General features: G+C 47.9%; 1 protein-coding gene across 4 annotated transcripts in view; it reads left to right on the forward strand.

The window, feature by feature from the left end:
- Nucleotides 1-14,615, forward strand: part of LOC125230179 (rab GTPase-binding effector protein 1) — a 38,441-nt gene that overhangs the window by 20,090 nt on the left and 3,736 nt on the right. For all 4 annotated transcript variants that reach the window (XM_048135238.1, XM_048135237.1, XM_048135241.1 and 1 more), the window contains 6 exons: nucleotides 960-1,020; nucleotides 1,416-1,531; nucleotides 2,210-2,442; nucleotides 3,006-3,099; nucleotides 3,399-3,574; nucleotides 12,490-12,592. In XM_048135238.1, coding sequence (XP_047991195.1) covers nucleotides 960-1,020; nucleotides 1,416-1,531; nucleotides 2,210-2,442; nucleotides 3,006-3,099; nucleotides 3,399-3,574; nucleotides 12,490-12,592 — 783 coding nt within the window. The remainder of the gene's footprint in view (nucleotides 1-959; nucleotides 1,021-1,415; nucleotides 1,532-2,209; nucleotides 2,443-3,005; nucleotides 3,100-3,398; nucleotides 3,575-12,489; nucleotides 12,593-14,615) is intronic.

Here is a 14,615-nt window from a genome sequence, read left to right on the forward strand (position 1 = left end):
CTTGAGACCCTTAAGAGCATATAAAGGGGGCTCGGGGGCGAAGCCCCCGCATAAAAGAAAGATCAACATAGTAGAGAATGCCTTAAAGCATGAGTCCGCCTTTTGTACTGCAAGATTTTCTTTTATCACTGCTTCCAGTAGTTCCACAGGTGGTAAATGATCTTTATTACTAGATTCACCTACTTTTATCAATTTTAAAGCACTAGTGGATAAAATGCGTTTTTACCCGCTGGTATTAAAGGACAAAACACGTGTTTCCGAGCTAGTGAGGGGAAAAATTCAATGTTGGCTGCTCGCGTGCGGTCCGTTTGTTAATGTAGGTAAGAATTTAGAATAGCGTCATTTTGTGAACATCAAAGGAGTGAGCCTTCTGTACTTGTACTATTATACATATATTCTGTGACAAAACTAAGAACATGTGTTCCAAGTACAACATTCGAAATGCCGGAAAGTTAGTAGGTATCGACCGTAAATTGGCGAAATACAATTTACGGTCAAATTAACACATGTGATGGACCCTGCCGTCTATAATAAATTGCCGCAATATGTGGTTGAAGCGCCTAGTGTGTCGAACTTTAAGTACCTATCGCTTAAAAAATCGGCTGGTCGAGCACCCGTTCTACACTTATGACAATTTTTTTATTACCTAATTAGAAAAATATTTTTGTGCATTTTTTATGTGAATATTGCCTAACTTTTTGTAATTTCAATCTTCTGTCTATTTATTCTTTAAGTATTATTGTTGTATGAATATCATTTTTTTAAATCAAATCTTGACGTGTAAAATGGCGTTGAATGAATAAATGAATATGAGTATGAGTAGTATGGTTATTTTAACCATTGAAAGTTTGTACGGAACCCTCGGTGGGCGAGTCCGACTCGCACTTGGCCGGTTTTTTCTGTATCTTTTGCTGAGGTGTGCCAATAAAGAGTATTCTATCTATCTATCTGTTTTTCAGAGGAGTAGAACAAACCATCCCACGCCCGCCCACGCAAGTGGGGACACGAGGACAGACCCAGGTAATTACACCAAGTTTTTATATTCCATTTATCATAACACAACAGTCATTTCCCGATGTCTACTTAATATTTTTCACTAAGTTACAGCGGAGCAATTTCGGATTGCGATCCATTTTGTCCATGTTTTACAATGTTTGTATTATTAATTAGAGTGTCCACTGGTTATACATACATATGGCACGCGTGTTCAGTGGATACGTGTGGAACTCAACTTAATAGTGTAATAATGGAAAAAATGGATCAAATACAATTGCTCCCCAGTCGGGGTTTGCTCCACTATACCTTACTACGGGACTTCGCGTAAAACTCGCGTGTCTAGGAGTTGATGTCAACGGGGGTCTTTAGCGGAGTAGTGAATAATATATAGTTATGGTTTATGATGATTTGTTCACTAGATGGCGGGCGGGCCTGCGACATGTGTGCCAACTACGAGAAGCAGTTGGTGCACGAGCAGCGAGAGGCGTCCACGGCTAAAGACCGCGCGGCCATGCTGGAGCATGCTTTAAAGTTGGTTAGTGCATGACAGTTTGGCATTTGATATTTGCCAGTCGCTGAAGGATAAACATCGTGAGGAAACAGGACTAATTCCAATAAGGCCTAGTTACCCTTCGGGTTGGAAGGTCAGATGGCAGTCGCTTTCGTAAAAACTAGTGCCTACGCCAAATCTTGGTATTGGTTGTCAAAAGCGGACCCCAGGCTCTCATGATGCCTCGCCGTGGCGAATGCCGGGATAACGCAAGGAGGATGATGAGATTGATGAGTGAGTTTGTACAAATGGCTCAACGGTACATATTGTCACACAGAACAATCATCATTCTCTTGCCTTATCCCAGTCACTTGAGGTCGGCGCAACATGTTTTCCTCTTCCATACTTATTGCCATACAGATGCTGCCGTAAAATCCCTAATGGTCTACTCCAGACGAAAACCTATCACTCCTATCAGATACTGCTCAGCAATGGGCGATAAAGTGCTTATATGATGATGATGATGGTTATATCCTTGTTGCGGACATGACAAAAGTTAAGGAAATCTTAAGCTCATTTTTAGGCTACATTCTTCCGGCTTTACATTCGGTCGTTAATTTTTATAATATTGGTCCTAGAAGTGACGAATTCACTAAATCTGTATGACCCACATACAACTAGTTGAACAAAATTTACTTAAAGTACCTAAACTTTCGTACTCAGGCGACAGAAGAGTTAGAAGGCGCCCGCTCGATCCACGACGAGACGATCCGCTCGTGGCACTCCGAGCGGACCGCCGGCACTGCGCTACTAGAGGAACTGAAGAAGGCCGTGGAGTCCGCGAAGACGGCGTTAGAGGCCCGAGCGGCGGCGGCCAAACAAGCCTCCGAGAGGGCTTTAGAACAAGTTACCAATTTAACTGTGGAAAGGGAGGAGTTACAGAGGAAACTGGACAGGTAATAATAATAACTATGTTAAGATTGTTCTTTACTTTTGAAAAACTACCTCAAACAAGTCACTATCCAACTGTAGATCTGGAAGAGTTACGAGGGAAAGCGGTTGAGATTACTTTTAAAATGATTGTAAATTTTTCATCAAACAATATTTGTTTATGGCACACCAAGGCGGCCTCCAGCAGTAGCCTGCTAAAAATATTTTTCAGACATAATAGGGATGACGACTACATAAAAAAATAGCATTCTGTTTAGTCCGTCAGTTAGATCGTCCAAAAATACTGAACACATATTTTTCATTATTCTAATTAATAAAAAAAATACAAAGATATAGAGCATCAAAGTTCCGGAGTGGGGGCTTGTGACGTCACTTCTAAGTAAAAATTGTACCTAGGCGTGACGTCACGCGAAAATTCAACGCACTGTACCGTCGTCATTTTTCGTTTACGAGAAAAAAGAAAAAATACGTGTCTAATATTCTTCGATTATCTAACTGACGGAGTAATTAGTTTTTTTTAGTCGTTTCGCCTATTATCACAAAGATTACAGTTATACTTTATTTTAAGCCTGGAGCGAGACAACGCTATGTTGGTGGGACGATTCACAAAGAAGGCTGAAGAAATGCAGAACGAGTTCATCGACCTACCCGACAGCGTCGATGTAAGTGTATTTGATTTTGATGTTTGTAAGCTTGATTCTTGTATGTAGGGGTTTTCAAGACAGAAGATGTGTAAACTGTTTGGAGATATTTGCGACTGGATTATGACACATACGCACGTACACAGTTACACACGCATCCAACGGATTCATTTAGGATCTTCGGCAGTTAGTTAATTTGCGTAAATTCCAATTTTTAAATCCGGGTAAATTTAAGGCCTATACTGTTGTTTTAACCCGAAAAACTTTGTGATTTTATATCCCGTTGAATTGACTTGACTATCATGAACACTTTTCATCAGGAGCTGCAACTATACAGCCTGGAACTCCGCGAGAAGCTGATCTGCGTACAGATCGGTCGCGAGGAGGCGCTCGCGGCCGAGCGGGACCTGCGCTCGCAGCTCCTCGATCAGAGCCAGCAGTTCCACCGCCAGGAGGCCGAGCTGCAGGAGACCCGCGCCGCTCTCCGGCAGACCAGGTATGTCACCGGCCACATGGCTGATGATGTGAGGAGTCACTGCTGGAGCAGAGCCAGCAGTTCCACCGCCAGGAGGCCGAGCTGCAGGAGACCCGCGCCGCTCTCCGGCAGACCAGGTATGTCACCGGCCACATGGCTGATGATGTGAGGAGTCACTGCTGGAGCAGAGCCAGCAGTTCCACCGCCAGGAGGCCGAGCTGCAGGAGACCCGCGCCGCTCTCCGGCAGACCAGGTATGTCACCGGCCACATGGCTGATGATGTGAGGAGTCACTGCTGGAGCAGAGCCAGCAGTTCCACCGCCAGGAGGCCGAGCTGCAGGAGACCCGCGCCGCTCTCCGGCAGACCAGGTATGTCACCGGCCACATGGCTGATGATGTGAGGAGTCACTGCTGGAGCAGAGCCAGCAGTTCCACCGCCAGGAGGCCGAGCTGCAGGAGACCCGCGCCGCTCTCCGGCAGACCAGGTATGTCACCGGCCACATGGCTGATGATGTGAGGAGTCACTGCTGGAGCAGAGCCAGCAGTTCCACCGCCAGGAGGCCGAGCTGCAGGAGACCCGCGCCGCTCTCCGGCAGACCAGGTATGTCACCGGCCACATGGCTGATGATGTGAGGAGTCACTGCTGGAGCAGAGCCAGCAGTTCCACCGCCAGGAGGCCGAGCTGCAGGAGACCCGCGCCGCTCTCCGGCAGACCAGGTATGTCACCGGCCACATGGCTGATGATGTGAGGAGTCACTGCTGGAGCAGAGCCAGCAGTTCCACCGCCAGGAGGCCGAGCTGCAGGAGACCCGCGCCGCTCTCCGGCAGACCAGGTATGTCACCGGCCACATGGCTGATGATGTGAGGAGTCACTGCTGGAGCAGAGCCAGCAGTTCCACCGCCAGGAGGCCGAGCTGCAGGAGACCCGCGCCGCTCTCCGGCAGACCAGGTATGTCACCGGCCACATGGCTGATGATGTGAGGAGTCACTGCTGGAGCAGAGCCAGCAGGTTCCACCGCCAGGAGGCCGAGCTGCAGGAGACCCGCGCCGCTCTCCGGCAGACCAGGTATGTCACCGGCCACATGGCTGATGATGTGAGGAGTCACTGCTGGAGCAGAGCCAGCAGTTCCACCGCCAGGAGGCCGAGCTGCAGGAGACCCGCGCCGCTCTCCGGCAGACCAGGTATGTCACCGGCCACATGGCTGATGATGTGAGGAGTCACTGCTGGAGCAGAGCCAGCAGTTCCACCGCCAGGAGGCCGAGCTGCAGGAGACCCGCGCCGCTCTCCGGCAGACCAGGTATGTCACCGGCCACATGGCTGATGATGTGAGGAGTCACTGCTGGAGCAGAGCCAGCAGTTCCACCGCCAGGAGGCCGAGCTGCAGGAGACCCGCGCCGCTCTCCGGCAGACCAGGTATGTCACCGGCCACATGGCTGATGATGTGAGGAGTCACTGCTGGAGCAGAGCCAGCAGTTCCACCGCCAGGAGGCCGAGCTGCAGGAGACCCGCGCCGCTCTCCGGCAGACCAGGTATGTCACCGGCCACATGGCTGATGATGTGAGGAGTCACTGCTGGAGCAGAGCCAGCAGTTCCACCGCCAGGAGGCCGAGCTGCAGGAGACCCGCGCCGCTCTCCGGCAGACCAGGTATGTCACCGGCCACATGGCTGATGATGTGAGGAGTCACTGCTGGAGCAGAGCCAGCAGTTCCACCGCCAGGAGGCCGAGCTGCAGGAGACCCGCGCCGCTCTCCGGCAGACCAGGTATGTCACCGGCCACATGGCTGATGATGTGAGGAGTCACTGCTGGAGCAGAGCCAGCAGTTCCACCGCCAGGAGGCCGAGCTGCAGGAGACCCGCGCCGCTCTCCGGCAGACCAGGTATGTCACCGGCCACATGGCTGATGATGTGAGGAGTCACTGCTGGAGCAGAGCCAGCAGTTCCACCGCCAGGAGGCCGAGCTGCAGGAGACCCGCGCCGCTCTCCGGCAGACCAGGTATGTCACCGGCCACATGGCTGATGATGTGAGGAGTCACTGCTGGAGCAGAGCCAGCAGTTCCACCGCCAGGAGGCCGAGCTGCAGGAGACCCGCGCCGCTCTCCGGCAGACCAGGTATGTCACCGGCCACATGGCTGATGATGTGAGGAGTCACTGCTGGAGCAGAGCCAGCAGTTCCACCGCCAGGAGGCCGAGCTGCAGGAGACCCGCGCCGCTCTCCGGCAGACCAGGTATGTCACCGGCCACATGGCTGATGATGTGAGGAGTCACTGCTGGAGCAGAGCCAGCAGTTCCACCGCCAGGAGGCCGAGCTGCAGGAGACCCGCGCCGCACTCCGGCAGACCAGGTATGTCACCGGCCACATGGCTGATGATGTGAGGAGTCACTGCTGGAGCAGAGCCAGCAGTTCCACCGCCAGGAGGCCGAGCTGCAGGAGACCCGCGCCGCTCTCCGGCAGACCAGGTATGTCACCGGCCACATGGCTGATGATGTGAGGAGTCACTGCTGGAGCAGAGCCAGCAGTTCCACCGCCAGGAGGCCGAGCTGCAGGAGACCCGCGCCGCACTCCGGCAGACCAGGTATGTCACCGGCCACATGGCTGATGATGTGAGGAGTCACTGCTGGAGCAGAGCCAGCAGTTCCACCGCCAGGAGGCCGAGCTGCAGGAGACCCGCGCCGCTCTCCGGCAGACCAGGTATGTCACCGGCCACATGGCTGATGATGTGAGGAGTCACTGCTGGAGCAGAGCCAGCAGTTCCACCGCCAGGAGGCCGAGCTGCAGGAGACCCGCGCCGCTCTCCGGCAGACCAGGTATGTCACCGGCCACATGGCTGATGATGTGAGGAGTCACTGCTGGAGCAGAGCCAGCAGTTCCACCGCCAGGAGGCCGAGCTGCAGGAGACCCGCGCCGCTCTCCGGCAGACCAGGTATGTCACCGGCCACATGGCTGATGATGTGAGGAGTCACTGCTGGAGCAGAGCCAGCAGTTCCACCGCCAGGAGGCCGAGCTGCAGGAGACCCGCGCCGCTCTCCGGCAGACCAGGTATGTCACCGGCCACATGGCTGATGATGTGAGGAGTCACTGCTGGAGCAGAGCCAGCAGTTCCACCGCCAGGAGGCCGAGCTGCAGGAGACCCGCGCCGCTCTCCGGCAGACCAGGTATGTCACCGGCCACATGGCTGATGATGTGAGGAGTCACTGCTGGAGCAGAGCCAGCAGTTCCACCGCCAGGAGGCCGAGCTGCAGGAGACCCGCGCCGCTCTCCGGCAGACCAGGTATGTCACCGGCCACATGGCTGATGATGTGAGGAGTCACTGCTGGAGCAGAGCCAGCAGTTCCACCGCCAGGAGGCCGAGCTACAGGAGACCCGCGCCGCTCTCCGGCAGACCAGGTATGTCACCGGCCACATGGCTGATGATGTGAGGAGTCACTGCTGGAGCAGAGCCAGCAGTTCCACCGCCAGGAGGCCGAGCTACAGGAGACCCGCGCCGCTCTCCGGCAGACCAGGTATGTCACCGGCCACATGGCTGATGATGTGAGGAGTCACTGCTGGAGCAGAGCCAGCAGTTCCACCGCCAGGAGGCCGAGCTGCAGGAGACCCGCGCCGCTCTCCGGCAGACCAGGTATGTCACCGGCCACATGGCTGATGATGTGAGGAGTCACTGCTGGAGCAGAGCCAGCAGTTCCACCGCCAGGAGGCCGAGCTACAGGAGACCCGCGCCGCTCTCCGGCAGACCAGGTATGTCACCGGCCACATGGCTGATGATGTGAGGAGTCACTGCTGGAGCAGAGCCAGCAGTTCCACCGCCAGGAGGCCGAGCTGCAGGAGACCCGCGCCGCTCTCCGGCAGACCAGGTATGTCACCGGCCACATGGCTGATGATGTGAGGAGTCACTGCTGGAGCAGAGCCAGCAGTTCCACCGCCAGGAGGCCGAGCTGCAGGAGACCCGCGCCGCTCTCCGGCAGACCAGGTATGTCACCGGCCACATGGCTGATGATGTGAGGAGTCACTGCTGGAGCAGAGCCAGCAGTTCCACCGCCAGGAGGCCGAGCTACAGGAGACCCGCGCCGCTCTCCGGCAGACCAGGTATGTCATCGGCCACATGACTGATGATGTGAGGAGTCACTGCTGGAGCAGAGCCAGCAGTTCCACCGCCAGGAGGCGGAGCTGCAGGAGACCCGCGCCGCTCTCCGGCAGACCAGGTATGTCACCGGCCACATGGCTGATGATGTGAGGAGTCACTGCTGGAGCAGAGCCAGCAGTTCCACCGCCAGGAGGCCGAGCTGCAGGAGACCCGCGCCGCTCTCCGGCAGACCAGGTATGTCACCGGCCACATGGCTGATGATGTGAGGAGTCACTGCTGGAGCAGAGCCAGCAGTTCCACCGCCAGGAGGCCGAGCTGCAGGAGACCCGCGCCGCTCTCCGGCAGACCAGGTATGTCACCGGCCACATGGCTGATGATGTGAGGAGTCACTGCTGGAGCAGAGCCAGCAGTTCCACCGCCAGGAGGCCGAGCTGCAGGAGACCCGCGCCGCACTCCGGCAGACCAGGTATGTCATCGGCCACATGGCTGCGAGCTGGTCTGACCCTCACAGAGCCTACAGTTCCACCGCCAGGGAGCCAAGCTGCACTCACATAGAATTTGATCTGTGTTAGTAAGCAATAAGCAGATCGCGAAGCCGCCAATATAGGTTTCTACTTCATCTTTATAAAATATATTTTTAATAGAATACGCTTATTTTATCTTGTATAAATATGAAGTAGAAGCGCTATTTTGGCGTTTTGGATATTTGTTTTTATTTCTAAGTGTAACATACCTTAGGTCTAAAAAGGTTCAAAAGATAACTAAAGCACACTCTTATACTCTCATAAATGCGAATGGAAATATCTTTACTACTCGTATGTTATAATGCAAATCCATCATTAATGTACATAATATATTATGTTGTATTTTATGTACCTAATATACATAACACGTAACAATCATCTACTAACAGGTCTCAGCATTATTTGACTGTTTAATAATCACCTTTTCAAGTGCTGTGCGTGTTTTGTGGAGTAAATACAGTGAGACGTGATTTTCTTTTATGGAGTAAGTAATTTTAAAGTAAAATATCACATTTATATTAAGTATAGAGATTGATAATAAAATAAATACTGCTTTCATCATTTTTGCTTCATATATCTGCATGATTGCTTTTCTTTTTCTGCGATATATTTTTAAATAAAACGTAAATTTTGTCAATACATGTAGTCACAGAGAATCCTCATGTTTAAACTGGAGCTGCACCATCCATGAACTGCGGTGGCCACATACTATAGTGTAGCTTGTATACTACCGTCATAGTAGTAGCATTCAGCTTTTTCGAGAAGCTCTTACTGTCAGTGGTAGGAATTGAATGATCTGACTATATACCGTACCGATACATGTGTCACTGATACAATAAAAGTTTCGTGGATCCACCTGTACCCGTACCCACTATACCCGTATCCTACATAATGTCGATGACAAGACTGAAGCCATCTGTTTAGAACAATCCTGTATTATCAAACCATTTAGAAAAATATTAATGGATAAGTGAAAGTAGTAACAATTTAGTTAATGTTTTATTTACAGAGCTGGCAGGTTAGACTCCGGAGAGATATCCACCGATTGGACTTTGATTTGAAGAAAAGAATGGAAGACGAGAATTTAATAGTACGCACGTATACACACATTACCTCTTTGCAATAAAATATTACTTATATAAGTTATATAGCACCAAAGACATATGTAACTCCGTATAGACGGATAAGGTCTTAGAAAAAAACGTACCTCAAAGCCCTAGAGAAAAAGGTACGGTGACCTAGATGGCGTTACACCTTTGGGGAACGCTCGGCTAGATGGCGCTAATATTAATATTTGACATTTTAACACATATCAAGTTAACAATATGGGCCAAATTGTCAAAACTGAGGTTCAAAAGTTTTAAGCCTGTGTCGAGAGATGGCAGTCTATGCACTGTGATTACATATTTCACTTTGACAGTAACTCTCTATAATACTCGATCCTCTTTAGCACATAATACGATTTCATAAAATGAAGTTGTTGTAGGTAGTGTAACTTAGCTAAGGATTGATTTTTTGTGAATGATATGTTGGACAATTTTTGAAACTTGGATTAGTATACCTCTATAATTATGTTTTTATCAAGCTTAGGAAAAGATCTCATAAAACATAATTTTATGAATAAAAATATATATAGTATATACATATACAAGAGGGTGTTGTCCAATTTTTTGCGCAAAACACCTTTGTCTGAACTTTTTGTGCTTGTGATCTCTATGTACTTTAAACTATTTATAATATTGTATGAAAAACCTGGTCAGAAATGTATACGAAATACTTCAAAATTACTTAATGTGGTAAAAGTTTTTTGTACAAATAATTGTGAAACACATTGAAAAGGCTGTGAGGTTTTGTAATGGATAATTATAGGTTATGTGCCTTATTTAATTGTGGTGCTATTAAGAAACCAGTGATTTTTTAGTCATAGTGCTTTTTACGCTTTTTACTATAGTGAGATGTCAAGTATCAAATACTTTGACTGCCATACCAAGCATAATAACTGTACCCACTTATATTAGTTTGTAGTTTGTAGGGATTGTGGTAGTCAGTCTCCTATTTACTGGCTTCCAGTTTTACTTATCTTTTTACCTATAAATAAATTTCATTTCCTTTTTGCTACCTATTATTGTATTATGTGACTGCTTTTGGTCACTGCTAGTTTTTTAGTTGGTAATTTTACTGCGTGTTGTTTATGTAACGCAAATTATGAAATACGAATACGTTTGAGATTTTTGTCGTATAGGTGTTCTGTTTTGGATATTTTTTCTTTGTATTTTTAAGATACTTAATACAATCTATATCAACTGATTTGTTTTATTTCAATCTTACTTCCATTACTGACTAATGACTTCTTCATTTCGACGATGTTTTCAAATGACGATGATCAGTGAAGGTAAACATCATAAGGAAACCTTAAACGCGGATAAATACGCCATTAACCAGTGCTTGATTTTTCAAATTGCTTGCTTATGGCGAATTGTCTTTCGGTCCATGAAGAAAAACGGAACCATACAGTTCGTTTAAATAACGAGCTTCGAGATATTATGTGCATAAAACCGTGTCTAATGTTTGCATAAGTAAGTATGTAGATTTACTTATAAAGCCTGTCCTTTTGAACTTCATTGAACAAAAACCCAAAACGTTCAAATCTGAACCTGATACCTTGAGGACGAATAGTTTACTGGTTCGTTCCGGTACATTTTGCGCATAGCTGGGCACCGTTAATCAAATAGTTAACTTCGTTAATCGCTAATCCGTTACTAAAAAAGTTAACTTCGTTAATCGTTAAAGCGATACATTTCGACAAATTTAACGTAAGTTAAAGTTAATCGTTAATCCGTTAACGTTAATCGTTCACGGTCGTAATCGTTGTTGCACTTTGGGCGGTAGAGGCTAGGGAAGCGAATGTGGTCGTAAATAGGGCTCGAATTTACTGCCCTATCACTACAACAGTCGCCATGGTAAAGCTTAGGATTCACCGAATCAAAGTTAGTAAAAGCAAATCCACATGAAGAATACTTTTTTAGGTAATATTTCGGATTTTTAGCAATCGACATCGGTAAAACCTAGGATTTACCGGCAAATCATAGGATTTGCCGTACTTCGGGCTTTTATAGTAGCGTTCAGAACGTGTTTTTCGCAGCGCAGATGGCGCCTGTGCCCTACTAGATTAACGATTAACGGACTCGGAGAAATTTAACGGAAGTTAACGAGTCCGTTAACATTTTTTCAAGTTAACTTAAAAGTTAATCCGTTAATCGAAATGTTAACTTCGTTAATTAACGATTAACGGATTAACGAGTTAATGCCCAGCTATGATTTTGCGGTAGGTTTAGGGCCAGTTGCATCAACCACATTTGACAGACACATCATCATCACGCGGCAGAAGACTACCGAATTTCCCATACAATAAAATTTAACAAACGCTTTAACGGTGACAGACTTGATGCATCCGGCCCATTAATCACAAAAGTACCTAATTACCTCACGTCCGCAGGAAGCACCTATTAATACCCTGCACGTGTCCCCTGGGTGGTGCTAAACGAGCAACAATCATAAAGGCGAAATACTCTCTAAGCTCAATGTCACCATGAGATGCATTACTGGAACAGTGAAATCTACACCGTGTCACTGGCTTCCTGCGCTCAGCCGAATCTTACCTCCACATCTGAGAAGGAAGCAAGCGCTGATAAGGGAAACTGAGAAAATCAAATCAGCTCCTTTCCTCCCAATGCATCAGGAGTTTGTCAACCCGCCTTTAACCAGACTTAAGTCCCGTCGCCCGGCTTACGCAGCTGCTGCAACACTCACACAAAGTTCCTTCGATGCACAGCAGCTTTGGAAACAAGAATGGATGAGGCAAGCTGACGGTACCCCAGCTGTGAACATCGACCCGACATCCATGAACAAGGGAACCAACCTCCCCAGGAAACTATGGTGTCAATTAAACCGCCTAAGAACCGGGCACGGACGTTGCAACTTTTTCCGGCATAAGTGGGGATGGAGAGACTCCGCGCTAAGCGACTGCGGCACCGAGGACCAGACCATGGAGCACATCATACAGCGGTGCCCACTTCGCGCATACTCGGGTAGCCCGCATGATCTGCTGGACTTGACGCCCAACGCTGTGCAGTGGTTGCAAGACTTGGATGTTGCCCTATAATCTTTTATTTTGCCTATTTATACATATCGCCATACGATTAAAATAAATAAATACCTAATCGCCGCTCAGTGTACGGCGAAATTCAATAACGATCAAAGTTCACTATCAACAATAAGTATTCTTGTTAATATTTTCATCATGCACACTATTATTATTATTTTTTGTTGTAGAGAGGAGTTGGACCGGCTGGCGACGGAGCGCGAACAGCTACAGGAGTTAGGAGGGAAACTGCGGACGTCCACCGACCAAATCGCGGCGTTGCTGGATGATAAGGTTCGTTCTGCTCTCATAAATGGCTTTGTTTGTGAAACGGAAGTTTTTATAAAGCGTTAAACTTTCGTATCACATATTCGTATCAGATTTAATACTCACGTTATCATATCGCGACAGTTGCGACATGTTTCGAGTCATTTAGGAGACCCGTTATCAGGCATGAGTGCTCGCGGTGGCTAGACTCTGTGCACTGCCCGCACCGCTCGCCTCTCGCGTTACAATAACGTGGACCGTTTATTGGAATAGATTTAATTCTATCAGCTCGAAGGCTATAGGCAGTGACGGTCTAACTATAACAATGATTAAGTTGACCTTACCACATTCACTTGCTGCTGTTACTGCTATCATAAATACTTCAATGTCATCCGGCAGATTCCCGGTAGCCTGGAAAACATCTATCGTCAAACCTATACCCAAAAAGGTATCTCCACAGACCTTCGCCGACCTTCGCCCGATAAGCATTTTGTCAGTGCTTTCTAAGATTCAAGAGAAAGTGGTGAATGAGCAGGTACAAAAGCACCTAGAGGATAACAAAATATTACCAGAAGCTCAATCGGGATTTCGTAAAAATCATAGCACTACGACAGCTATTGCACATCTGGTGGATGAGACGTTAAAGGCTTCTAACGACGGACTAGCGACACTCCTCGTGTTATTAGACTTTAGCCGTGCATTTGATAGCATATTGATTCCTGTACTACTAAATAGAATGAAGACCTACGGATTTTCAGAGTTACTTTGTCGATGGTTCTGTTCCTATTTCTCAGGCAGAAACCAAATAGTTGAGTGCCCTAACCAAGACGGTAAAATTGCTCGCTCATCACCTCGGATTCTTGACAGAGGAGTAATCCAAGGGTCGATATTGGGTCCAACCTTATATAGTCTGTACACTTCGAACCTCCTCGAGGTAATTAAAAATTGCTCGTACCACATGTATGCCGACGACACCCAGCTGATGAAGCATATACGCCCCACTAGAACTGACGTCGACCTTGCAGTATCGCAAATTAACGCGGATTTAGAGGCTGTAGTAGGCTGGTCTAACGACAATGGCCTCATCATCAACCCTGGAAAGTCAGTCTTCATGGTGTTAGGAACAAAAAAACAGATAGCTGAGGTAAAAGGCTTCAACATTGGTTTGAGAGTTTCGGGGCTGTCTATTTCAGAGGAGAGTCAGGTGAAAAATTTAGGTATCGTGATGGACGAATCACTTCGTTTTGAAGCACACATCAATTCGAAGATACCAAAATGCTATGGTGCTTTAAACTCGCTGTATAAACTTAGACCCTACCTAACGCAGAATGTTCGTGAACGCTTGTCGGATGCCCTAGTTCTATCCCAACTTGATTATGGAGACGTAGTTTATGGTCCGTGCATAAGAAAAAGAACAGAACGTGCGATCCAACGAGTTCAAAACTCATGCATCCGCTTTTGCCAAGATGTCCCTCGGCGCTCACATATTAGCCCTTACCTTAATAAAGCAGGAAAACTAAATATGTCTAACAGACGAATATTAAAACTTGCAGCGCTGGTATTTACGCTTAAACAATCTGGCATCCCACCTTATCTTGCGCGTAAACTTGAATGGAAGCCGAACCGAAAGGCCAGAGGCCTGCGGGAGAAACAGGAGCGTACCTTCCTTCCATTGTTTCGACTCCAGTCATTTAGAGGCAGTTTTCGTTATGCTGCATCTAAATGCTGGAACAATTTGCCGCCACCCATAGTTAACTGTAAGTCCCTGGCGGTTTTCAAAAAACGTTGTAAGGCTTATTTACTGGACCTCCAGAAGGAAGTAACATACACTTTTGGTTGAGACTTTTCTCTTTCGCGCTCTTTACTTGATTCCTAAAAATATCACTCTACGACATCATCTCTCTTTTTATCATCTTAAGAAAAATATTTTTAGATAGTACCTAATTCCACGCACCTTGCATTTGTTCAGTTTATGCTATCCTGTCCGAAATGGCGTTAATGTTTTTACTGTTAGTTATTAGTTAGCTAGCTATAAATCTGGTGGTGGCAG

This window comes from Leguminivora glycinivorella, chromosome 10 (assembly GCF_023078275.1).
Source record: "Leguminivora glycinivorella isolate SPB_JAAS2020 chromosome 10, LegGlyc_1.1, whole genome shotgun sequence".
NCBI lineage: Eukaryota > Metazoa > Arthropoda > Insecta > Lepidoptera > Tortricidae > Leguminivora > Leguminivora glycinivorella.